General features: G+C 45.3%; 1 protein-coding gene across 3 annotated transcripts; it reads left to right on the top strand.

Moving 5' to 3' along the window:
* Nucleotides 1-2,125: 2,125 nt before the first annotated feature.
* On the top strand, nucleotides 2,126-23,023 carry NFKBIL1 (NFKB inhibitor like 1). Of its 3 annotated transcripts, none has more exons than XM_040323122.1 (6): nucleotides 2,126-2,262; nucleotides 11,629-11,760; nucleotides 13,579-13,854; nucleotides 17,554-17,666; nucleotides 19,431-19,566; nucleotides 22,140-23,023. In XM_040323122.1, exons 3-6 carry the CDS (start codon nucleotides 13,584-13,586, stop codon nucleotides 22,775-22,777), a joined length of 1,158 nt encoding a protein of 385 aa, XP_040179056.1. In that variant the 5' UTR covers nucleotides 2,126-2,262; nucleotides 11,629-11,760; nucleotides 13,579-13,583; the 3' UTR covers nucleotides 22,778-23,023. The 3 variants fall into 3 exon arrangements, with proteins under 3 accessions (XP_040179056.1, XP_040179054.1, XP_040179055.1); XM_040323120.1 differs by having other exon boundaries at nucleotides 11,629-11,795; XM_040323121.1 differs by having other exon boundaries at nucleotides 2,256-2,344; nucleotides 11,629-11,795.
* Nucleotides 23,024-24,460: the final 1,437 nt, after the last annotated feature.

The following is a 24,460-nucleotide window of genomic DNA, read 5'->3' as shown; positions in this document are numbered from 1 at the left end:
GACTACAGGTGTCCCTGGGCGAAGGGGCAACAAAGCACACTTGGGGGGGGCACAGTAATGCTTTTGCGCAAAAATTCCCCCCCCAAATTCGGCACCCAGGGTGAGAGTACCAGATGCCACTGCAATCCGGGGACAGACTTGGTCCGGGGACAGTGTCCTCAATCCGGGGACTGTCCCTGGAAACCGGGGTTGTCTGGTCACCCTAATTTAACCAGTTTCTAACCGCCCTATAGACGATATACGTCTACAAGGCGGTTGCTTAACTCTGGGAGGACGTCAATGGACGTCCTCCCAGAATCGCGGGAACAGTACCTAGATTATAATGGCGGCCAGTGGCATAACCAGAGTTATGGGCGCCCGGGCAGAATTTTTTTTTCAGCCCCCCCCTTTATATAAACATCCACTTTGGTTATAAGGATAATTAAACACATGTAAAGGGCATTACATTTTTAATGTTGATAAAGAGCAATACATTTTTAATGGTGGTAAAGAGCAATATATTTTTTATTAAAAAAACACTTTTATGAAAAAACAATAGAAACATATATTATAAAGGGCGCGCACAAGGGAATGTCCGTGACCGGACCCGGCGCATCACGGATCACATTAAATCGCCGCTGATAGCGACGGTTTACCACGTGATCGCTCCGTCCAAAGACGGAGCGATCACTTGTAAACAAACCGGCGTCATGTGATGACGCCGGTTCCTCCCTCCCCTCTCTGTACCGAACGGTACAGTGTGAGAGGAGGGGGGAAGAGAGCGCATGCAGCACGAGTGCTGTGGGATGGATCTGTGACAAATGCAGTCACAGATCCAGCCAGCCATCCATCCCTGCTCAGCCATCCCTGCCCCATACTGTGCAATACTCCATACCCATACTGTGCAATACTCTGCAATACCCCACACTACTCTGCAATACCCCACACTACTCTGCAATACCCCACACTACTCTGCAATACCCCACAACGTCGCCTATGGGGATTTTTAAGTAGCGAAGTTTGGCGCCATTCCACGAGCGTGTGCAATTTTGAAGGGTGACATGTTGGGTATCTATTTACTCGGCGTAACTTCATCTTTCACATTTATGCAAAAGAATGAAGAAAAAATACTAAATTTGCTAAATTTTATAACAGAAACAAAGAAAATTTCATTTTTTTACAGAATTTTCAGTCTTTTTTCTCCGAAAGCTGAAAATTGGTCTGGTTATTAAAGGGGTGGTTCACCCTAAAAACTACTTTTTTTTATTACACTGGCACCCAACATTACAATACGATTAAGGCTATTAGTTTTTTTTTGATGCTGTACATACCTTTGTACAGCATATTCACCCGTGGCTTCCGGCTTGCGAGTCCCGCGGGAGTGGGCGTTCCTAACATGTCTGTGATTGACGTTTTGACCAAAAACGAGCTCCCCCCTGTCGCGTAAGCCGCGTCACGGTTGGCGAAAGGAGCCAAACGGCGAGTCGTCGCTATACTGCGCATCGCCATTCGGCTCCTTTCGCCAATCGTGACGCGGCTTACGCGACGGGGGGGAGCTTGTTTTTGGTCAAAACGTCAATCACAGACATGTTAGGAACGCCCACTCCCGCGAGACTCGGAAGCCGGAAGCCACGGGTGAATATGCTGTACAAAGGTATGTACAGCAACAAAAAAAAAATTAATAGCCTTAATCGTATTGTAATGTGGGGGGCCAGTGTAATAAAAAAAAGTAGTTTTTAGGGTGAACCACCCCTTTAATTAAGTGGGTTTACGTGCCCAGTGATCAAGTGGTTAATAAAGCGGAGGTTCACCAGAGTTTAAAAAACAAAAAAACAAAACAAAAACAGCAGCTACAAAGACTGCAGCTGCTGACTTTAAAAAAAAGGACACTTACCTGTCCAGGTCGCCCGCGATGTCGGCAGCCGAAGCCGCGCTACCGCTTTTTAAGGACGGGAAGAATTTTCCCATCTCTAACAACACGTATACTAGGGTGAAGGTCTGCTTTAACGTGAAGAAAAGGGACATATTAAATCTTTGGAACTTGAGGGACTGAGCTAAGAACTACACCAAATATACTGTATGTGAGCACTATTTTATTCTAGGAAACACTTTCTCACTCGGAAAGAAAAAGAATGGATATTGTTGCTGTGGGAAGGCTTATGCAGTGCACAGGAAAGAGATGATTGACTCCTCCCAGTACACCCGGAAGTGTCTGACTGCTGTGTACTATGGGGAAAGGAGAGTAATTCATGGTGAATATCGTTGCTGGGAGCAGACAGAAGGGTGAGTGGTGATCACAGACACATCGTGCAGGACTCTCAGCACAGCTGGAGCAGTTCATAGAGGCTGCCTAGGAAAACTGGAGGTAAAGGAGAATTAAAGGTTATGCAAATCCAGGAACAGACATGTAATAGGTCAGCTCACCAGTGCTTAGATGTGCTGGCTGCATTCGTTTTTTTGTTTTTATTGGATTTTTTCCCCCTCTTTCATTTCACCTAGTAATCCTGACAGTAACACACTTCCTGTCCTAGAGTGACAACACTCGCTCATCTATGGAGGGAGTCATGGTTGTCACCCAGGCTGAGCTTTTGCTTATCTTCATTACATTATTGACCATGTCTCAGAATATCACCCAAACTGAAGTTTTTCATATTTTGCTATAAAATGTAGCAAACGGGTAATTTTTCTCCTTCACTGATGCGCACTGATGGTGGGCACTGATTAGCAGTACTGGAGGGCACTGATTGGCAGCACTGGTGGGCACTGTGTGGGACCAAAGTTCTTCTAACAGAAGTCAGTTAACGACTCTCTTCCTTTCTTCACGCTGACAGCGTAAGGGGGGGGGGGGGGGGGGAACAACTGGATACCCGGCTGTTGTTTACTTAGTTGATCAGCTGTCATTGGCTGACAGCTGATCACGTGGTAAAGGGCCCGCTGTGATTGGCCCTTTACCTGATCTGTAACCAGCTGAGTCCCAAGGACTTGGCATTTTACAGAGTGTGGCCCAGATTCAGATAGCTTTGCCTATCTTTAGGCGGGCGTAGCGTAGCGTATCTCAGTTACACTGCGCCGCCGTAAGTTTGAGCAGCAAGTTGTGTATTCACATACAACTTGCGCTTAAACTTACGGCGGCGCAGTGTAACTGGACCGGCGTAAGCCCGCTTAATTCAAAATAGGCTGGTTGGGGGCGTGTACTATGTAAAATGGTACTGACCCCACGTTTTTGACGGTTTCAACGAACGGCGCATGCGCCGTCCGTGGACATATCCCAGTGCGCATGCTCCAAATGACGTCGGCAAATCGGCATGCTTTCGACGTGAACGTAAATTACGTCCAGCCGTATTTGCGAATGACTTACGCAAACGACGTAAAAAAATTCAAAACTCGGCGCGGGAACGACGGCCATACTTTACATTAGCTACGCCTCATATAGCAGGGGTAACTATACGCCGGAAAAAGCCGAACACAAACGACGTAAAAAAAAAAAGCGTCGGGCGGTCGTTTGTTTCTGAATCGGCGTAAATACTAATTTGCATATTCCTTGCGTAAAAATACGGAAGCGCCACCTAGCGGCCAGCCTGAAATTGCAGCCTAAGATACGACGGTGTAAGACACTTATAGGTAGATTCAGGTACAATGGTGTATACTTACGGCGGCGTAGCTTAGCATGTTTAGGCTACGCCGCCGTAAGTTAGCTAGGCAAGTACATGATTCTCAAAGTACTTGCCTGCTAAGTTATGGCGGCGTAGCCTAAAGCGGGCGGGCGTAAGGGCGCCTAATTCAAATGTGTCTAAGGGGGCGTGTTTTATGTTAATGGGGCTTGACCTTACGTTTTTGACGTTTTTTTTTTTTAAACTGCGCATGTGCCGGCCGCCTACATTTCCCAGTGTGCATTGCGGCTAAGTACGCCGCACGGGCCTATTGATTTCGACGTGGACGTAAACTACGTAAATCCCTATTCACGGACGACTTGCGCAAACGACGTAAACATTTCGAATTTCGAAGCGGGAACGGCGGCCATACTTTAACATTACTATTCCATCTACAAGATGGAATAACTTTAGGCCTGATATTGCCTTACGGAAACGGCGTAAATGTACTGCGGCGGCCGGGCGTACGTTCGTGAATCTACTAATTTACATATTCTACGCCGACCGCAATGGAATCGCCACCTAGCGGCCAGCCTCAATATTGCAACCTAAGATAGGACGGCTTGCGCCGTCCTATCTTAGATATGTTTAAGCGTATCTCTGTTTGAGAATACACTTAAACATAAGTCGGCGCAGATTCTGAGTTAGGTCGGCGTATCTACTGATAAGCCGGCCTAACTCTTACTGAATCTACCTATTGGAGTCAATTTCAAAAAAATTCCTATAGTAAATATAAAAGAGATGCAGCGCTAATCAAAGTCCATAAATCAAGAAATCATCCAAGTGATCTTCAAACATCTTGTAGTTATAGTTGATACATGCAGGTAGTGAACGTGGAATACAGTGAGAGACCTCCACTAATATTAGAAATGGCCGCTCACCTCACAATACGGACCCTCAGTTAGTAAAGGGTCATATGCACTTTCCCATATGGGTAAAATCCAGGCTTATATTCCAGTATGGAGTCACAGGACAAAAAAAGGGACGTCAATTTTGTTTGGGAGCCACGTCGCATGACCGCGCAATTGTCAGTTAAAGCGACACAGTGCCGAATCGCAAAAAGGGGCCTGGTCCTTTTAGCTGCAAAATGGTACGGGTCTTAAGTGGTTAAATACACCAACTGAAGCAGAACTCCAGGTCACACTTTATATTCAGTTACAGCAATCGTTTTTTTTTTTCCATTTTGGATAAAGCTGTTGATTGTAAGCACCCCTGTCAGTGTTATATGGTTTGTCTCAACCCTGTACCTGCTACATCTGTAGGACAGTTTGTTCTGTTGCAAAACAGCAGACTTACTGGCTGGATCACCAGCTGAAAATAGAAGAAAGAAAGCCTAAAATCGAAAACCAATGTAGCCATCACATCTAAAGTGGGTACACACTAGAGCTGCACGATTCTGGCCAAAATGAGAATCACAATTTTTTTTGCTTAGAATGAAGATAAAAAAAAAATGGGCTAACTTTACTAGCTATTTTTCTTTTTTAATTCATTAAAGTAATTTTTTCCCAAAAAATTGCATTTAAAAAGACTGCTGCGCAAATAAAGTGCAACATAAAATATTGCAACAACCGGCATTTTATTCTCTAGGGTCTCTGCTAAAAAATTATATAATGTTTGGGGTTCTAAGTAATTTTCTAGCAAAAAAAAAATAATGATTTTAACTTGAAAAGAGCTGTCAGAAAAAGGTTTGGTGTTTAAGTGGTTAAACGTTCCTAATTTACATACAGAAGTTTATTCCTTTGATGTAAAAGTCAATGTGATACAATGTTTAGACTTAAGAGTCGGTTCACACTGGGGCTACACGACTTCCAGCGCGACTTTCAGAGGCGACTCCGACACGACTTGAGCATGAACCACAGGGCGATCTGGGGCGATTTACAACACGACTTGAAGTCGTCTCCAGGACAGGAGACTTTCCAGTGGCCAATCAAAGAACAATCAGCTCTGGGAGAGGGAGGGGGAGGGAGGGGTTTGCCTGAGAAATGTATGTTATCTTCCTGGAAAGTCGCTTCAGTTAAGACAGTGATCAGACTTGGATCCGACTTGGAGGCGACTTCCATTGAAATCAATGGGTACAGATCGCCTACAAGTCGGATTGAAGTAGTACAGGAACTTCTTTTGAAGTCGGATCGCCTTGAGTCGTGTGTATTAACACCGCTCCCATTCACTTGCATTGTTTTTCTCGACAGCGCGACTTGGGACGACTTGAGTCGACTTCAAGTCGGATCCCAAGTCGCCCCAGTGTGAACCAGCTCTAACTTTCCACTGATAAAGAATGTTTTCAAAACTTGGCAGGCTGCGCAGACTTTGATTTTTGGCTGAGAGCAGAGAGAAAATTATTTTCATGTCAAAGATCGTGAAACCCTGTGTCAAGAATCGCAACGGGAAAAAGATCGCAATAAGATTCTTGATGATTAATCGTGCAGCTCTAGTACACACTATGAGAAAATCGGAAGAAAAATTCTGTATGAGTAACAAAAAATCATCTGTTCATTAGTATAGTGCTTTCCACAACAGTTTCCAACTGTTCCAATGAAAAAAAGAAGGTGCAAACCAGAATTTTGTTATTGTATGTGAAAATAATGTCAGATTTTTTGCTCATTGTGAACAGTAAGGCTGATTTCACACTGAGGCGTGCAGCCGCGGTGACGGTATAGCTGCGCTATTTGTAGCGCGGCTATACCGTCGTATTTACCGCGATATTCGGGCGCTAGCGGTGAGGTTTTAACCCCCGCTAGCGGCCGAAAAAGGGTTAATACCGCCCGCGTTGTGGGCAGTATTACCGAGGTATTACCGCGCTTTCCCATTGATTTCAATGGGAAGGCGCGGTATAGGAGTGGTGAACACACCGCTCCTATACCGCGGTAAAGATGCGGCTAGCAGGACTTTTGGAGCGCTCCTGCTAGCGCACCGCTTCAATGTGAAAGCCTTCGGGCTTTCACATTGAACACTGCAGGGCATGATTTTTCATGCGGTATAGCAGCGCTATTTTTAGCGCTGTACCGCATGAAAAACGCCCCAGTGTGCAAGGGGCCTAATTGTATAAAAATAATCAAATAGAAAAAAACGTCCATGATCAGAAGCAAAGGATGACCCGGAAGAAGGTGGAAACGGACGTAGAAACAAGGTAGAATGTTTGCCTGTTCGGGAAATGTCATACAAGTTAATACCTTTTGTAGGTTACATCATGATACATCCTACAAGGAGCATCTATGGGGGTGTGTAGGAGAGCTGTATACAACGCTTCTACACCACTCCTTCCCATTGAAATGAAAACAGGGGCGCTTTTAACCCTTTCTTCGAGTGCTAGCAGGGGTTAAAAGCGCCCCGCTAGCAGCCAAAAAGTGCCACTAAAATGAAGGTAAAGTGCCGCTAAAACTAGCGACGCTTTACCGCTTACGGACCCCTGCCCCAGTGGGAAAGCAGCCTTAGGTTTTTCATGAGCAGGGATCCCTAACCCTCCTGTATTGGAAAAAGGCATAAGCTTGGGCATGTTTGAATCCTACTCTGAAGTGACTTGAGCTATCCCCCCAGAAAGCTGTCACTGTACAGAGCCAATGGTAGGCGGCCAAGGCGTTCCCCAAACACCACTGCATATACACATAGGAACATACATACAGTGCATCCGGAAGGTAGTCACAGTGTTTCACTTTTTCCACATTTTGTTATGTTACAGCCTTATTCCAAAACGGATTAAATTAATTATTTTCCTTAAAATTCTACAAACAATTCCCCATAATGGCAACGTGAAAGAAGTTTGTTTGAAATATTTGCAGATTTATTAAAAATAAAAAAACAAAAGAAATCCCATGTACATAAGTAGTCACAGCCTTTGTTCAGTACTTTGTTGAAGCACTAATTACAGCCTCCAGTCTTTCTGAGTATGATGCTACAAGCTTGGCACATCTATTTTTGGACATTTTCTCCCATTCTTCTTTGCAGGACCTCTCAAGCTCCATTGGGTTGGATGGAGAGCGTCGGTGCACAGCCATTTTCAGATCTCTCTAGAGATGTTCAATCAGGTTTAAGTCTGGGTTCTGGCTGGGCCACTCAAGGACATTCATAGAGTTGTCCCGTAGCCACTCCTTTGTTATCTTGGTTGAGTGCTTGGGTCATTTTCCTGTTGGAAGATGAACCTTCGCCCCAGTCTGGTCCAGAGCGCTCTTTTCAACAAGGATGTCTCTGTACATTGCTGGATTTGTCTTTTTTCCCTCGATCCTGACTAGTCTCCCAGTTCCTGCCGCTGAAAAATATTCCCACAGCATGATGCTTCCACCACCATGCTTCACTAAAGGGATGGTATTGGCCAGGTGATGAGCGGTGCCTAGTTTCCTCCAGTTATGACACTTGCCATTCAGGCCAAAGAGTTCAATCTTTGTTTCATCAGACCAGAGAATTTTGTTTCTCATGATCTGAGAGTCCTTCAGGTGCCTTTTGTCATACTCCAGGCCGGCTGTCATGTGCCTTTTACTAAGGAGTGGCTTCCGTCTGGCCATTCTACCATACAGGCCTGATTGGTGGAGTGCTGCAGACATGGTTGTTCTTCTGGAAGGTTCTCCTCTCTCCACAGAGAAATGCTGGAGCTCTGTCAGAGTAATAATCCAGTTTTTGGTCCCCTCCCTGACTAAGGCCCTTCTCCCCCGACCGCTCAGTTTGGCCGGGCGGCCCGCTCTAGAAAGAGTCCTGGTGGTTCCAAACGTCTTCCATTTACGGATGATGGGGGCCTCTGTGCTCATTGGGACCTTCAATGCTGCAGAAATGTTTCTGTACCTTTCCCAGATCTGTGCCACCATACAGTACACAAGTAAAATGCGCAAGAACCCAATAGCAACAAAGTCTCGTTAGTATATAAAAAGAAATGGGCGTTATGTACAGGGAGTTGTACAATCAGTGGGGAAAAAAGTCCAAGCTCAGGGGATATCTGGGAAAGAGTCCAAGGACAATTGGAGGAGAATTGTTGCAGTGGTCACATACTGTATACATTCTCAGGGCTGCAATCATGGGGGAGACAGAAACCGTGTTCCAAAAAGCAAGGGAAGAGGCGCCTCTGAGTGAAGACGTTTAAAACAAATTTAATAGACAAGTTAGTACAGGCAACTCACATTTAGCGAGGTAAAAGTAGGCATTGTACAAATTCCATGAAAAGGGATCCTCAGATCAGTCCATCTGTTCCGTCTCCTGCTGGGGCGCTGTGCTGCATGAAGTCATCATACACCGCTGATAGGAGGCCGGCGGCGGTGGGGGGAGCTTCAGAGCGAGGCTTGGAGTATGGTGAATTTGTGGCCTGCAGATGTCACTGTTGCTGTTCTAGGAACTTACAATATTGCTGTCTCTGAACACATGGAGAGACAGCAATATTGTAAGCTCCTAGAACAGTGACATCTGCAGGCCACAAAATTACCATACTCCAGGCCTCGCTCTGAAGCTCCCCCCACCGCCGCCGGCCTCCTATCAGCGGTGTATGATGACTTCATACACATCGCCCCAGCAGGAGAAGGAACAGATGGACTGATCTGAGGATCCCTTTTCATGGAATTTGTACAATGCCTACTTTTACCTCGCTAAATGTGAGTTGCCTGTACTAACTTGTCTATTAAATTTGTTTTAAACGTCTACACTCAGAGGCGCCTCTTCCCTAGCTTTCTGTGCCACCATACAATGCTGTCTTGGAGGTCTACAGACAATTCCTTGGACTTCATGGCTTGGTTTGTGCTCTGACATGCACTGTTGACTGTGGGACCTTATATATACACAGGTGTGTGCCTTTCCAAATAGTGTCCAATCAACTGAATTTACCACAGGTGGACTCCAATCAAGTTGTAGAAACATCTCAAGGATGATCAGTGGAAACAGGATGCACCTGAGCTCAATTTTGAGTGTCAAGGCAAAGGCTGTCAATACTTACCGTATTTATCGGCGTATAACGCGCACCCCAATTTTAAGAGAGAATTTTCTGGAAAAACTATTTTTTTATGATAAGCAGCAATGTACAGTACCTTAGGGCTTCTAAGCAGGCTAGTAAATGACGTGAAATATATGCAAAATTAAATCGGATGCATACCAAATAATTCATGCAATAGTGTGCACCAAGTGAATATATGACAATTGCTCCTCCACAACAATGAATAAAATAAAATAGGTCCAATCACATTCACAAATGAAAAAAATGTACAGTACCTTAGGGCTTCTAAGCGTCATCTCCACTTGGCTGTCACGTCACACACGCACAGTCCCGCCTCCGCCATCGGCATGGGACCATCTCCTGTGACAGACAGAACACTGGTCCAATGCTGGTGGCGGAGGCGGGACTGTGCGTGTGTGACGTGACAGCCGAGTGAGAGCCGAGAGGAGATGACGGCTCGGTGATTTCCGGCGGGGGCTCGTCCCCCTCCTTCCCCTCCAAGGTATGCTATCGGCGTATAGCACGCACCCGTGATTTTCCGGGGAAAAAAGTGCGCGGTATACGCCGATAAATACAGTATGTATATGGGATTTTTATTTATTTTTTAATAAATTTGCAAAGATTTTAAACAAAATGTTTTCACGTTGTCATTATGGAGTATTGTTTGTAGAATTCTAATGAAAATAATACATTTAATCCATATTGAAATAATGCTGTAAAATAACAAAATGTGGAAAAAGTGAAGTGCTGTGAATACTTTCCAAATGCACTGTAGGTTTACCCTAACCACTTCCTAGCAGGATAGGTGGATCCAGTGCTGTGCCCGTCTGCAGTGGTGCTGGTTACTCTCTCTATTTCCTCACAGGACACAGAGGCGGCAGAGGTTCCTGTTGCTGTCAGTCGCTGTTGCTGTCAGTGAGGATCGGAGGGACCGATCAATGCTGTGCATGTCGATGGACGCACACAGCCCGACTCTGGAGCTCTCCCGTATGTGCGCCCCCATAGCAAGCGACTTGCTATGGTAGGACATGCAGAAGAGGAGTCGGGAGCACTGGCGGGGGACTCCAGAAGAGGAGGTTCGGGGCCGCTCTGTGTAATATCATTGCACAAGCGGGTAAGTATAAACATGTTTGTTGTTTTACCAATAAAAAAAATAAAAAGCCTTTACAGCCCCTTTAGGCTCCATTCACATCTAGGCAGACAAATTCGCGGGGTTTTGTCCCGCGAATTGCGGCAGCAAATAGCAGCGTTTTGTACCGCGATTTTCCAGGCGACAAAACGCCGCGATTGTCCACCTAGATGTGCCCCTAGATGTGCCCCTCTATGGAGATGGTTCCTGAACGCCGAAAGCCGCCTGAAAAAAAGGTCCAGGACCTTTTTTCAGGCGGCAGGCGACAAGCGGCAGGCGTTCGGCGTGGAGATGTGAACCATCTCCATAGAGGGCAATGTCTTTTCATCCCTCTGGCGGCAGCGGTGTCGCACTACAGGCGACAAAACGCCTAGATGTGAATGGGGACTTAACCTACCAGCATGTCTTTGGGGGAAAAAAAGTATTTGGAGGAAACGTATGCAAGCACAGGGAGAACATGCATATAGATTGTATCCTGGTTGGGACGAAACCTAGAACACAAGGTTACCTTAAGACCCCTTTCACACTGAGGCGCTATAACGCTAAAAATAGCACCTGCAAAGTGCCCTGAAAGAGCCTCTCCTCTCACTCCAGTGTGAAAGCCCAAGGGTAGGACGGTAAAAAAAGTCCTGCTAGCCGCATCTTTGAGGTGCTGTAGGAGCAGTGAATAGACCACTCGTAAAGCGCCCCTGCCCATTGAAATCAATGGGCAGCAACGCCAAAGCGCCACTGCAGCGGCGATTTCCTGGCGGGTTTAACCCTTTTGTGGCCACTAGCGGGGGTTAAAAGCGCAGAATAGCACAGTGAAAACTAAAACGATGGTAAAGCGATGCTAAAAAATAGCAGCGTTTTACTGCCGACGCCCCCACCGCCCCAGTGTGAAAGGGCTCTAAAAGCTGAACTCTCCAACACACGCACTGCAAGGGTTAAATGTTGTAACATTTATATTATTCCTTGCTTCTTTGCAGGCTCCCTCCATGCTGTAAGGCCAGTCCGGCCGGCCGGCGGCCCCATGCTGACATCATCACATACCATTTAGAAACAATAGTCCTACATTGTACATGAGGACGGCCGGCTGCCGGGAGTGTCGTAGAGAAGAGGTGAGCGCTGGAAGCTTGCTGGAGTGAGAAATAAGGTGATTGTTATATCTTATTCAGTTTTTATTGCTGTCTGTGCCCCCATTAAAGAGATTCACCCTTTATGTGTCCTGTTTACCATTATTGAAAGTAAAAGAAAAATCCCAAATTTGGGGTTTTCCTTAGAAAAGTAATAAAGGGGAAATTTTCCAGTGGGAACACTAGTTCTGGTGACCTAATTCTGACAGGGGTTATAACCCTCCTTTACTACATCCAAAAATGGAAAAAAAAAGCATGTAACCCTCGCAGATCCAGGGGTTGGATGCAATATTTTTTGTGTTTCCACAGTCCAGCTTGAGTCTTGAGGCAGAAGACCATTCCCATAGAACGGTATAGAAAACTACTGTGGAGATGAATGAAATGATCGCAAAGTAATTTTGCATCTGGGAGAACGGGTTCACTGCACTTTGTTTGAAAGTGTATCTATCCTTTAACCCAGGTTCACATTGATGTGGGTTTGAAATCGATCGAGTTCAGCTGAACTTGCGCAATTTCAAACCAGCAATGCAGTCCGACTTCAGGGGCAATTTGACAGACATCTGTGCGGGTTCCTGCACAGATGTCTATTCAAATTGCCCCCAAGTCAGCAAAAGTAGTATAGGAACTTATTTTGGACGGTGCCATTTCCGGCAATAGCCACCAATTTGGCATGCGTTTTGATATGTATGCGCATGCCAAATTGGCCCAATGTGAAAAAACAAGGGAAAAGAAGGGGGGGGGGGGGAAGGAAGGATAGCGCAAGTATCCACTATTATATAGATGGTGAGTGTCACCTCCTATAAAGGATCGTATACCCTATTGGGTGATGTTGCGGTAACCAAAAATGTAATCAAAAAAGATAAGGGAAAGTAGAGGGGGAGGGGGGGGGGTTGGACCAAGGGAAGGGAAGTTGTCGACCAGCAGAGGGCCTAAAGGGGTTACTTAGAGCAACAAATGTGAATGTGGGCTTAATGATGGGCACACGGAAAATAAGTCATTGGATTTAATTGACTTCTTAACCACTTCCCATCCCGGCTATTGTAGAATGACGGCTACAAGGTGGCTCTACAATGCCGGGAGGACGTCCTATGACGTCCTTGGGCCTCCTGGCCGATGGGGGGCGCGCGCCCGGCCGCGTCACTCAGATGCCGATGCGCGTGCCTGGCGGCCGCAATTTCTCCCAGGTACCCACGATCGGCATTAACAGAGCCAGGGACGTGGATCTCTGTGTAAACACAGAGATCCACGTCCTGTCAGGGAGAGGAGACCGATGGTGTGTCCCTTGTACATTGGGACACAGCATCGGTCACCTCCCCCCCACAGTAAGAATTGTTTTCAGGGAATCCCCTATTTTGTAGGCGCTTTAAGAATACTTATCGGCCTAAACTGAGAAAAAAAGTTGTTTTGTTTTTTTAAATTGTCATTATTTTTTTGTTTATAGCGCAAAAAAATTAAAACCGCAGAGGTGATCAAATACCACCAAAAGAAAGCTCTACTTGTGGGGAAAAAAAAAAGAACAATTTCTTTTTAGAAATTGAACTTCACTCGATAGATGCATGGGGCATAATTGCAACCCTCCCCCATCTGCAATGTAAAATGTCCAAAAAAAAAAGTTTTTTTAAATTGGGCCATAATGACATCTCCTCTGCTCTGAAGGCTTTTGGGACATACATGTCACATATCCCAGGATGCTTAGGATTCCGTATAGCAGTCGAAAGAGGGGGCATCAGGGGGGGGGGGGGGTCAGTTTTCCTGATTTGGCTCCTAAGTTATATACAAATTTTCTGGTACTTTGTTTTGTAGGTCTCATGTCTTTCCGCCGGGAACTGCGAGCGCTGCGCTACATTCAGAAGGGAGATGTTCTGCGACTGAAGTCTTACATTCGCCGTCACCGCCATCTTCAGCTCGACCAGCCACTGCCAAGTGGACAGAGCCTACTTCACACTGCCTGCTTAATGCCCGATAATGCCTGCGCTCTTCTACTGCTCCGGAAAGGAGCTGACCCCCTGCAGTGCGACGCTGCGGGAAATAACGCTCTACATGTGGCGGCCCAGGAGATGGAGAAGGGAGAATGGAGAGGTAAGAAGAGGTCACAGTTAAATACAACCTAAATTAATGCTGTTACGTTGCCAATTAGTGGCCAAGTGACAGGTTACATATAGTTAGGTTGAAAAAAGACACAAATCCATCTAGTTCAACCAATAAATAAACAACCACACTTCCTTTACCTTAGTGCAGTCCTCCTTCACTTACCTCATCCTTCCATTTTGCTTTTAAATGTCCTTCTTTCTTCTGAGAAATCCTCACTTCCTGTTCTTCTGTCTGTAACTCCACACAGTAATGCAAGGCTTTCTCCCTGGTGTGGAGTGTCGTGCTCGCCCCCTCCCTTGGACTACAGGAGAGTCAGGACACCCACTAACACACAGCTCCTTTCTCTATCTGTAACGTAGAGAGCAACCTGACTCTCCTGTAGTCCAAGGGAGAGGGCGAGCATGACACTCAACACCAGGGAGAAAGCCTCGCATTACTGTGTGGAGTTACAGACAGAAGAACAGGAAGTGAGGATTTCTCAGAAGAAATAAGGACATTTAAAAGCAAAATGGAAGGATGAGGTAAGTGAAGAAGGACGGCACTAAGGTAAAGGAAGCTATTTAGGGAAAAAAAAAGTTGTACCTTTACAACCCCTTTAACCACTTCCCGTCCTGGCCTGTCATTTTGCTATAGGCTGGGCGGGAAATGGTTAAAGAAAGGTTCTTGCATTATCCGGACTGAACGTCATATGATGTCCAGCGGGATAACAGCCGCCGTGCGCCTGTGGCAGTGCGCATCGCGGCGATCTCGGTAAAGAGTCTCCAACAGAGGCTCTTTACCACGTGATCAGCCACGTCCAATCGCGGCTGATCACGATATAAACAGAAAGAGCCGTTGACCGGCTTTCCCTCACTCGCGTCTGACAGACGCGAGTAGAGGAGAGCCGATCATATGCTCTCCTGACAGGGGGGTCTGTGCTGATTGTTTATCAGTGCAGCCCCCCTTAGATCCCGCCCAGGATCACCAGGATGGCCATCTACACTGGACCACCAGGGAAATGCAAATCTGTGCCCAGGCAGCTGCCAATTGGTGCCCACCCACTATTCCTGCCAGTGCCACCAGGGATACCCATAAGTGCCCATCAATGTCACCTATCAATGCCCATCAGTGCCACCCATAAGTGCCCATCAGTGCCCGCTCATTGGTGCCGCCTTATCAGTGCCCATCAGTGAAGGTGAAAACGTACTTATTTATAACAGAAACAAAAGCAAAACTTATTTAATTTTTTTAATTTGTTTAGCAAAAAATTTAAACCGCAGAGGTGATCAAATACCACCAAAAGTAAGCTCTATTTGTGGGAATAAAATGATGAGAATTCCGTTTGGGTATAGTGTAGCATGACCGCGCAATTGTCATTTAAACAGCGACAGCGCAGAAAGCTGAAAATTGGCTTGGGCGGGAAGGGGGTAAGCGCCTGGTATTAAAGTGTTAATATGCAAGCTTAAAGTGGAGTTCCGGCCACAATTTCCCTTTTTAAATATAAGTACCCCTGTATCACACAAGCTTAATGTATTCTAGTAAAGTTGGTCTGTAAACTAAGGTCCGTTTTGTTAGGTTGTTACAGCATTTAGACACTTTATAAAATAGAAATTGACTGGGGCCATCTTAAGTGTGGGCATAATGAAGCCAGACTGTATGACTTCCTGGATTTCAGCCTTGCAGATTTTGCACATGCTCAGTGCTGCACAAGCAGTGTAATAGGTTTCAGATCAGGTTTCAGCACCTGTACTATCCAAGTCACATGATTCTTCGAGACTGGGGAGTGCACAGACTCCTGGAAAGTTACACCCACTACATTCCCAGGAGTCTGTGCGGTGTAGGTTAGGAAGCATTAACCACTTAAGGACCCCCCACTGTATATATACGTCCTCTTTTTAAACATGGATATCTCAGTAACGGCAGCAGCTGCTGCCACAACTGAGATATCCATGTTTTCAGCTGGCGGCCGTGTAAACGATAACGGCGGTCTCCGCGGCGGATTCGCCGCGAGATCGCCGTTATCGGTGGCGGGAGAGGGGCCCCCCCCCTCCCGCCGCTTTTCCGCGCCCTCCGCCGCTTACCGGAGCCGTCGGTAGCGGCGGAGGAGATCCGATGCTGCCGCCTTGTGTGTGAGGACTTGAGTGAGGGCAAGATGGCCCCCACCCGTCCTCATAGCTCTGCTGGGCGGAAGTGACGTCAAAACGTCAGTCCCGCCCAGCCTCTTAAAGAGACAATTTTTTTTCTGTCATTTTTTTAAATGACAAATTTTCCTTTTTTTTTTTTTTTTTTTTTCATTTAAGCCTAAATATGAGATCTGAGGTCTTTTTGACCCCAGATCTCATATTTAAGAGGACCTGTCATGCTTTTTTCTATTACAAGGGATGTTTACATTCCTTGTAATAGGAATAAAAGTGATCATTTTTTTTTTTTTTTATATTTTAGTGTAAAAAATAATAAAATCAATAAAATTAAATAAGAAAACAAAAAAAATTTTTTTTTAAAGCGCCCCGTCCTGACGAGCTCGCGCGCAGAAGCGAACGCATACGCGAGTAGCGCCCGCATATGAAAACGGTGTTCAAATCACACAAGTGAGGTATCGCCGCGATCGTTAGAGCGAGAGCAATAATTATAGCCCTAGAGCTACTCTGTAGCTCAAAAAATGCAACTTATAGAATTTTTTAAACGTCGCCTATCTAGATTTTTAAGGGTAAAAGTTTGACGCCATGCCACGAGCGGGCGCAATTTTAAAGCGTGACATGTTGGGTATCATTTTACTCGGCGTAACATTATCTTTCACAATATATAAAAAAATTGGGCCAAATTTATTGTTGTCTTATTTTTTAATTCAAAAAAGTGAATTTTTTCCAAAAAAAGTGCGCTTGTAAGACTGCTGCGCAAATACGGTGTGACAAAAAGTATTGCAATGACCGCCATTTTATTCTCTAGGGTGTTAGAAAAAAATATATATATAATGTTTGGGGGTTTTAAGTAATTTTCTAGCAGAAAAAAATGTTTTAGTCTTGCAAACACCAAATCTGAAAAACACCTGAGGTCTTTAAGTGGTTAAGCACCTAGGTGCAGGAAGAGGGAAGATTAACTATTCTACCTAGCAACAACACTTTGAAGGCATCTAAAAAAAAAAAAGTAGTCCTTTAAGAAAAAAATGACATTTTTTTAAAACTACTGATGTAATGTTATATTTATGGGTGGAACTCCACTTTACATTGGCCTAAATTATCAATAAATGACCTGGTGATTCTGCTGTTTCCCTACTTATAAGCTTAGTTTGGGCCGAATTGCTAATCGATCAAGCATCTTGTCAGCCCCCAGAAGCTGCCCTGCTTCAATATGTATGCAAAAGTGCTGTCAGAAGCTTCCTCCAGTGTGCATACGCTGTTATTTTCTTGGAGCCGCGACCACATTCATACCTGATGGGTACATACAGCACCCCCTCCCTTTTACATTCCTCAGTGGAAAATACTCACCAACTACTCACCAAGATAGCAGTCATGTGACTTCAGATGAAGACATACAATTAAAGTATTTTAATGGCAGTTTTCATCAATTTCACATAAGAGATTAAATCGGCAATGATAGGGGTACAAACATGGGGCCTTGGCGATATGTTGTCTTTCCATCTACTAGTTTGCTTCCTGCTACTTGCTTTTATAATTCTGACCTTATCATTCCCCTATCCTCTCTCCTCAGTGTACACAGACCTGTGTGTTCCAATTCTGAAACATTGTCCACAGGCAATTAACGTTCCCAATAAGCAAGGGACAACGCCACGTCAAATCCTCCGCCGGGCAGAAGACCTTATGGTAACCTATTTTCTTTGATACACAACTGTAGATCGGTCCAAAAAATAATATATATTTTTTTTAAAGAATGTTTCGACTTTTGTTGAAGGAAAGAAACAATCCCCATTGGGTGATTAAAGTGATATTAAAGCTTCCAGTTTTTTAAAATTAAAAAAACAAACATGTTCTACTTGCCTGCTCTGTGCAATGGTTTTACACAGAGGTGCCCCGATCCTCCTGTTTTGGGGTCTCCCACCAGCGCTCTCCGCTCCTCCTCTTCATGTGCCACCATAGGAAGCCACTTCCTATGGTGGCACACAGGCGGGCACCCTCTGAGCGCTGCTGTCTGTATCTATTGATACAGACAGTAGGGCTCAGCCCCACCCCGTCCCTGCTCCCTTGTCATAGGATTTGATTGACAGGAGTGGGAGCCAATGGCTCATGCTGCTATTAATCTGCCCAGTGAGAAGGGACAGAGCCAGGAGAGCCGCTCCTCTTGTGCACAGCGCTGGATCGAAATAGGGCTCAGGTAAGTGGTTTCCTGATGAGATTCCCGGTCGCGTGTACAGGGCTTTAGAGAATTATGTAGGCTGCCATTTCTGAACTCTCCCTTTTGATAAGGATAATTCTATGGATATCATGTAAATGCTTTGAGTCACTGACCCATGACAAGTGTGGAGATAAGAAATTCTGACACTTCTGTGAAGCCAGGCAGAAAGCAATTCAAGAGGAAACCAGAATTATCAAGTCCATACTTCTCCCATACAGGGCGCATGTTCATGTAAATGTAAACTAGGGTTGCCCCGATACCACTTTTTTGAGACCGATTACAAGTACCGATACTTTTTTTCAAGTACTTGCCGATACTGATTACCGATACTTTTTTTTTTAATGTCATGTGACAGTGGCAGTATTTTTTTTTTTTTTTTCAGTGCTTTCTTTTTTTTGGGGGGGGGGGGTGGATTGTCAGTGTGTTTTTTTTAATTAAATTTGTATTATTTTTTAAAATTCATTTTTTTTATTTATTGCAATTTATCAGAAAAAAAGAAAGGGATTAAGGACACAGATTCCCCAGTCCCTTTCTCTGCAGCCTCAGCTAAAATGAATGGAGAGGAGCTCCATTCCATTCTGGGGACAGGACGGAGGACGGAGGGGGGACAGGACGGAGGGGGGACAGGACGGAGGGGGGACAGGACGGAGGGGGGACAGGACGGAGGGGGGACAGGACGGAGGGGGGACAGGACGGAGGGGGGACAGGACGGAGGGGGGACAGGACGGAGGGAGACAGGACGAAGGGAGACAGTCAGCAAGGATCAGTGCGGCTTTGGGGGGAGTTGCAAGCACCGATCACCGCTGTTTAACTTTAACTATAGCAGCTGAAAAGGAGGCAGATCAGTGCTTGCAACTCCCCTGCTGCACCGATCACCCCGACTGCCCTGGTATCGGGTGAAGCATCGGAGCATTTCCTCGAGTACAAGTACTCAGGGAAATGCTCGGTATCGATACCGATACTAGTATCGGTATCGGGACATCCCTAATGTAAACCCTAACGGAATACATTTAATTGCTAATCACTGTGTATCATAAACAACTGCCATGTTTAAACTAAAAACATCCTGAAACACCCTATTGGTGAGTCAGAACTATCACTCTAAAATCAAACTTCATGCTCCCTGCTGATTGGGGAACTATTGATCTTACACAGCAGATATTTGTTGGACCTCTGCTGAGAGACCACTGCTTAGGTTTGTGTTAGGTTTAAAATGTTTTTCTCTGGGTTTTCAGGAGAGACATATGATTGAAAAAGAGAGCTCCACTGAGGTGTTCAGGAATTCCTCATCTAAGGAGACAACAGAGTGGAGAGAGAAGCTTTTAGCTGAGAGCATGGATGAATACCAAGAGCTGTATGGGCAGTATGACGGTGAGTGCAATAGAAGCGATGTTACTGTTTAGGTTTGTGCATGGTGCATTACCATCCATGTTCTGTTTGAACTTGAGTGCTTAGTTTATCAGAGGTTGAATAGATTTCATCCAGCAGTCCACATTGAACTCCATGGGGCAGGTGCTGGCTCATTACAGGTGTTCAGGACAGGCCTCAAACGTGTGAAAAGCACCAAAGCCTTATACCATGGGTCTTCAAACTACGGCCCTCCAGTTGTTCAGGAACTACAATTCCCATCATGCCTAGTCATGTCTGTGAATGTCAGTGTGTTACAAGGCCTCATGGGATGTGTAGTTCTACAACAGCTGGAGGGCCGTAGTTTGAGGATCCCTGCCTTATACTGATGGTGTCATCTGAACCAGAATCTCAGTCCAGGAAGTAGAATGGGAACCTGAGTGATACCTGAATAAATATCTTTCATCCTTATAGAGAGAAAAATAGATGAAGGGGCATTTTTGGGGGTCAATAAATACTTGTAAGTGCTACACTTACCCATTGATGGTTATTTAAACCCAAAAAGCAAAAATATAATATATTGCAGTTTTCCAGATGCGGTGGATGCAATTGTTTTCCTTTTTTCAAGCTGATTTTTCTTTATTTTCACCTGATAATCCTGCAAATAACATACTACTTGTCCCTGGGTGGCTACTCTCTCTCCTTCCCTGTATTTACGGAGGAAGCCATGGTTGTCACACAGGACTTCTGCCTTTGTTCATCCCCATTACATTGTAGATTGATAATAATAGTAGTTCACACAAGAAATATAAGGTTCTTTCTTGTAAGCACACAGGAAGGGACAATGACACTGTATTTCTGGCAAGATCAACTGACATTTGTGATCAAACCAGTGTACTGTCACTTTCCAATACATTGCTTATTAACTCCTTCCTGCCTCTGTCTCCCGACCCTTTAAGTGGATCTAAATGCTGGAAGGCAGGCATTTTGCATTTGGATCATGTGACCACTGTGATTGGCAGTCACAGTGGTCACATGATCAGAAAGCTCCTGATTTGCAAGTATGCATCTGAAGCTTCCTGTTACTGTGTTGGTAAAGTGTTTACATAGGGCAAAATGTATGCGACTGATCAGCGCTAAAGCCCACCCATCGATAGGCCGCATATATACGCCAGGTTGGTGGGAAGTAGTTAAGGGCTCATTCACACCCCATGCATGTGCGTTGGGCAGCATTGCTCAATGTAACAACAAGCTAAAATACATTGGGGGAATTTATCACAATTGAAGTGGCTGTGGATTGCAACCAATCAGCTTCTCTCTTCAGCTTGTTCCATTAAGCTCTGAGGATAAAAGCTAGAAGCCGATTGGTTGCCCTGACAGCTGCTTCAGATGCTGGTTGCTCTAGTTTTTATTAACTCCCCTCATTGTTTGCAATGGGCCCAGTTTACCCCAATGGGCAAAAATAGGACATGCTGCATTTAGATGCAGCGAAACATGTTACAACATGCGTTGGGATAAAAAAATAAAAATGTAAAGCCCCACAACATTGGAAAAACCTGCCCAACAATGCAACACACAAGTGCATTTAACACACATCATTGCATGTTAAATGCATTGTATATAGTGTCATTCCAGTCTTCGGCTAGGTTCAATCCTTTGCATGTTGGCAACACGTGCAAGTGTTGCAGCGCAAGAGAAACACCTTGCCATTTAGCAGATGGACTGTGGTGCCATTCATTTTTAACTACTTGCTGATCAGCTGCCGCCATTATACTGTGGCAGGTTGGCGCGGCTGTGTGAATCGCTGTAGGTGTACATCGGCCGCCTTAAGAGCGATAGGGGGCGCGTGTGAAGCCGGACCTGATTCGTGATGTCCACCGGCCACCCACGATTGCTCCACAGAGAGCCAGAATGGGTGTAGAGAGAGATCGGCTGTTCCTGGTGACCAGGAACAGGAACAGTGATATCTCTCCTCCTCCAGTCAGTACACTTCCCCCACAGTTAGTTTTTTTTTTTGTATCGAGGGGATATTTAAGCAAAAATGAAAAAAATATGGTTTTCATTTTTTTTCCACAAATGTCGCACTTTGTTTATAGCGCAAAAAATAAGAACTGCAGAGGTGATCAAATACCACCAAAAGAAAGCTCTATTTGTGGGAAAAAAAATACATAATTTTTGTTTGGGTACAATGTCGCACGACTGCACAATTGTCCGTTAAAGCGTCACAGTGCCGTATCGCAAAAAATGGCCCGGTCATTAAGGGGGCCAATCCTTCTGGTCCTTAATGATATTTAATGTGTTTAATGATATCCCATGCATCTGCAAACGCTTGTGTTTTTGTGCACACCAAACCGCACGGTGCCACATAGATTAAAAAAAAAAAGTCGAGCTTCATTTCTCCCTTTCTTGCATGTAGTCCAGCCCTTTCAAATGAATGGCCTGCCCTACGTACGATGTGCAGGAACGTGGCCATGCTTTGTCTCACCTGTAGGTGTGAACCAACCTTTGTATTCAAATTTCTCGCTTTGCACAATCTTCGAAACAACTTCTGATACATTTCCCATTTTATATAACACAATTTTTTTTTCTTCTTTAAGATGAAGACTACGAGGATTCTGCTCCCGAAACGGAAAGCTTTGAATCCTGGGCCGATCGTATCTACAGAGAATACCATACTAGAAATTGTCGCTATGATAATACAGTTGTAAAGACTAAAGTTGTGACTTTGCAGGACACCTCCAGGCTTGTGGGGGAGCGGAAATACCAAGAAAGAAAAGAACAAATGGAGAGAGAACTGCACCAGGCTAACAGTGATAGATATCACAGGAAATGCCAGGAGGTGTTCGGGGGTGCCGGTACAAGCCATGAGACTGACTCAAAGCATGGCACTGGCAATGCTGAGCCAACAGAAAAAAGTTGTGACACGACTGACAATGATAGTGCCCTTAACACAGATACAAGGACGGGTATTCGGATGTTGAGCTACAAGGACATCCCTTGGCCAGTTCCAGGTGGCACTGCAGAGCAGATGGCGCGGTTCGTAGCAGCAGGTGCAGACTCCTCAGACATCACATCATATAAGCGCTACCTGCGGGCACAAAGAGTGACTTGGCATCCGGATCGCTTTATGCAGAGATGTAGCGCTCGCCTGATGGCAAAGGACCGAGTGCGGGTGTTGGAGACTGTTACGGCTCTGTCGCAGGAATTGAACAGACTGGCAGAACTAGAAAAGTGATAGATGTGGTACCACTGGTGTCTATGGCTTTACTGGGCACTTTAAAGTAGAATTGCAGTCTAAAACAAACCTAGTCTTAAATTTTTTTACCTGCAAAAAAATACAATTATCAAAAGGGGAACTTATCCTTTAAAGTATATGTGACAGCATCGAATGTAAATCACGATATGAGATGCAAACACATTTTAGAATTACCCAGTGATGACGTTTTCTAAAAAAATAAAATAAAAAATGTTGCTGAACAAATGCACAAGATTTAATATTGACGGGCCAGTGCCTCGAGCTGCAGTACGGTGACATCCATTGCTCCATTCACTGCACTGTGGTAAAAAATGCAGCATGTGTGCATATTCTATGTGCCCTGAGCCCCTGCGGTGAGTGATGTTTATCCAGTGTTTATCCAGTGCAAAACAACACCAGTCATTGCACATAGGGGGACATTTACTAAAACTGGAGCGCTCAGAATCAGGTGCAGCTGTGCATGGTCACCAATCGGCTTCCATGTTTTATTGACAAAGCTTAATTTCACAAGCTGATGTTAGAAGCAGATTGGTGACCATGCACAGCTACACCAGATTGAGTGCTCCAGATTTAGTAAGTCTCCCCCAAAGTATGAACTAGCATTAAGCACTGGTTCACGTTGGTGAATTTTAAAATGCGATTAGACATGTCAAATCGGCGGCAATGGCACCGTCCTAATCGGTGCGACGCTGCATTTGTGGCCCCCGCACCGATTTCAAAAAGTAGTTTCTGTACTACTTGTTGCAATTTCAGGGTGCGATTTCCATTGACATTCTGTGCAGAAACCCGGACAAATCTCCACTGAAATTGGGACTGATATGTGGGAGTGAAATCAGCTGAACTCGCATGGCTTCATTCCCGCAGCTCAGTGTGAACCTGGGCTATAGCGGAGTTCCAGGTAAACAAAATGAAGAGGTGATACTGCTCTGAAAAAGCTGCTGATCCCTTAAATGCCTCCCGCCCTACTGAGGCCGACAGGTGCTGGCTCTGCACAAATGCATGGGATTGGAAAGAAATCCTGGACTGCCGACTGCACCGTTTTTGGATTATGTTTTGATTTGATATTATCCAATAAAGACGTTGTTTAACGGAGTGCAGAAGTCCAGGATTTCTTTCCAATCCCATAGCGAAGTTCCACCTGGGGAAAATTTTTTTTTTTTAAAGTCAGCAGCTACAAATACTGCAACTGCTGACTTTTACTATAAGGATTTGTGGCTGTCAAGTACAATTCAGATGTTCTTCTCTGCAGGGGCTTAATTTATTGCACTGATACCAGTAATCGGGTTTATTTTGTTTCACTGATACCATCATTGGGGGTTATTTTATCCTGCTGAACAGTGGTGACTGGCACTCAAAATGTGCAGCAAACCAACAACATTCCCCCCCTTCGCAGGAGGCGATGGATGGGTAGGTGTGCAGGGGCCTCCTTACCTTATCAATCCGGCAATCAGCGCCGAGATCCCGACCTTTATCATGCCAGCCAGCGAGGAGGCATAGCCAAAAGGGTGTCGCACGGGGCAGCTTTATTATGGGTGTTAGGCAGATCCGGGACCTGTGACAGGCAGAGAAGGATCCTGACTGCTGCTCCTCGCTCCGGGGGCCAATGCATCTCCTCCCGGCCAAATAGGAAGTGGGTCCTGAGAACCGGACCCTGATTGGCCA

The sequence above is a fragment of the Rana temporaria genome, chromosome 9 (genome assembly GCF_905171775.1).
Source record: "Rana temporaria chromosome 9, aRanTem1.1, whole genome shotgun sequence".
Lineage (NCBI taxonomy): Eukaryota > Metazoa > Chordata > Amphibia > Anura > Ranidae > Rana > Rana temporaria.
This window is presented reverse-complemented; position numbering and strand designations above follow the sequence as displayed.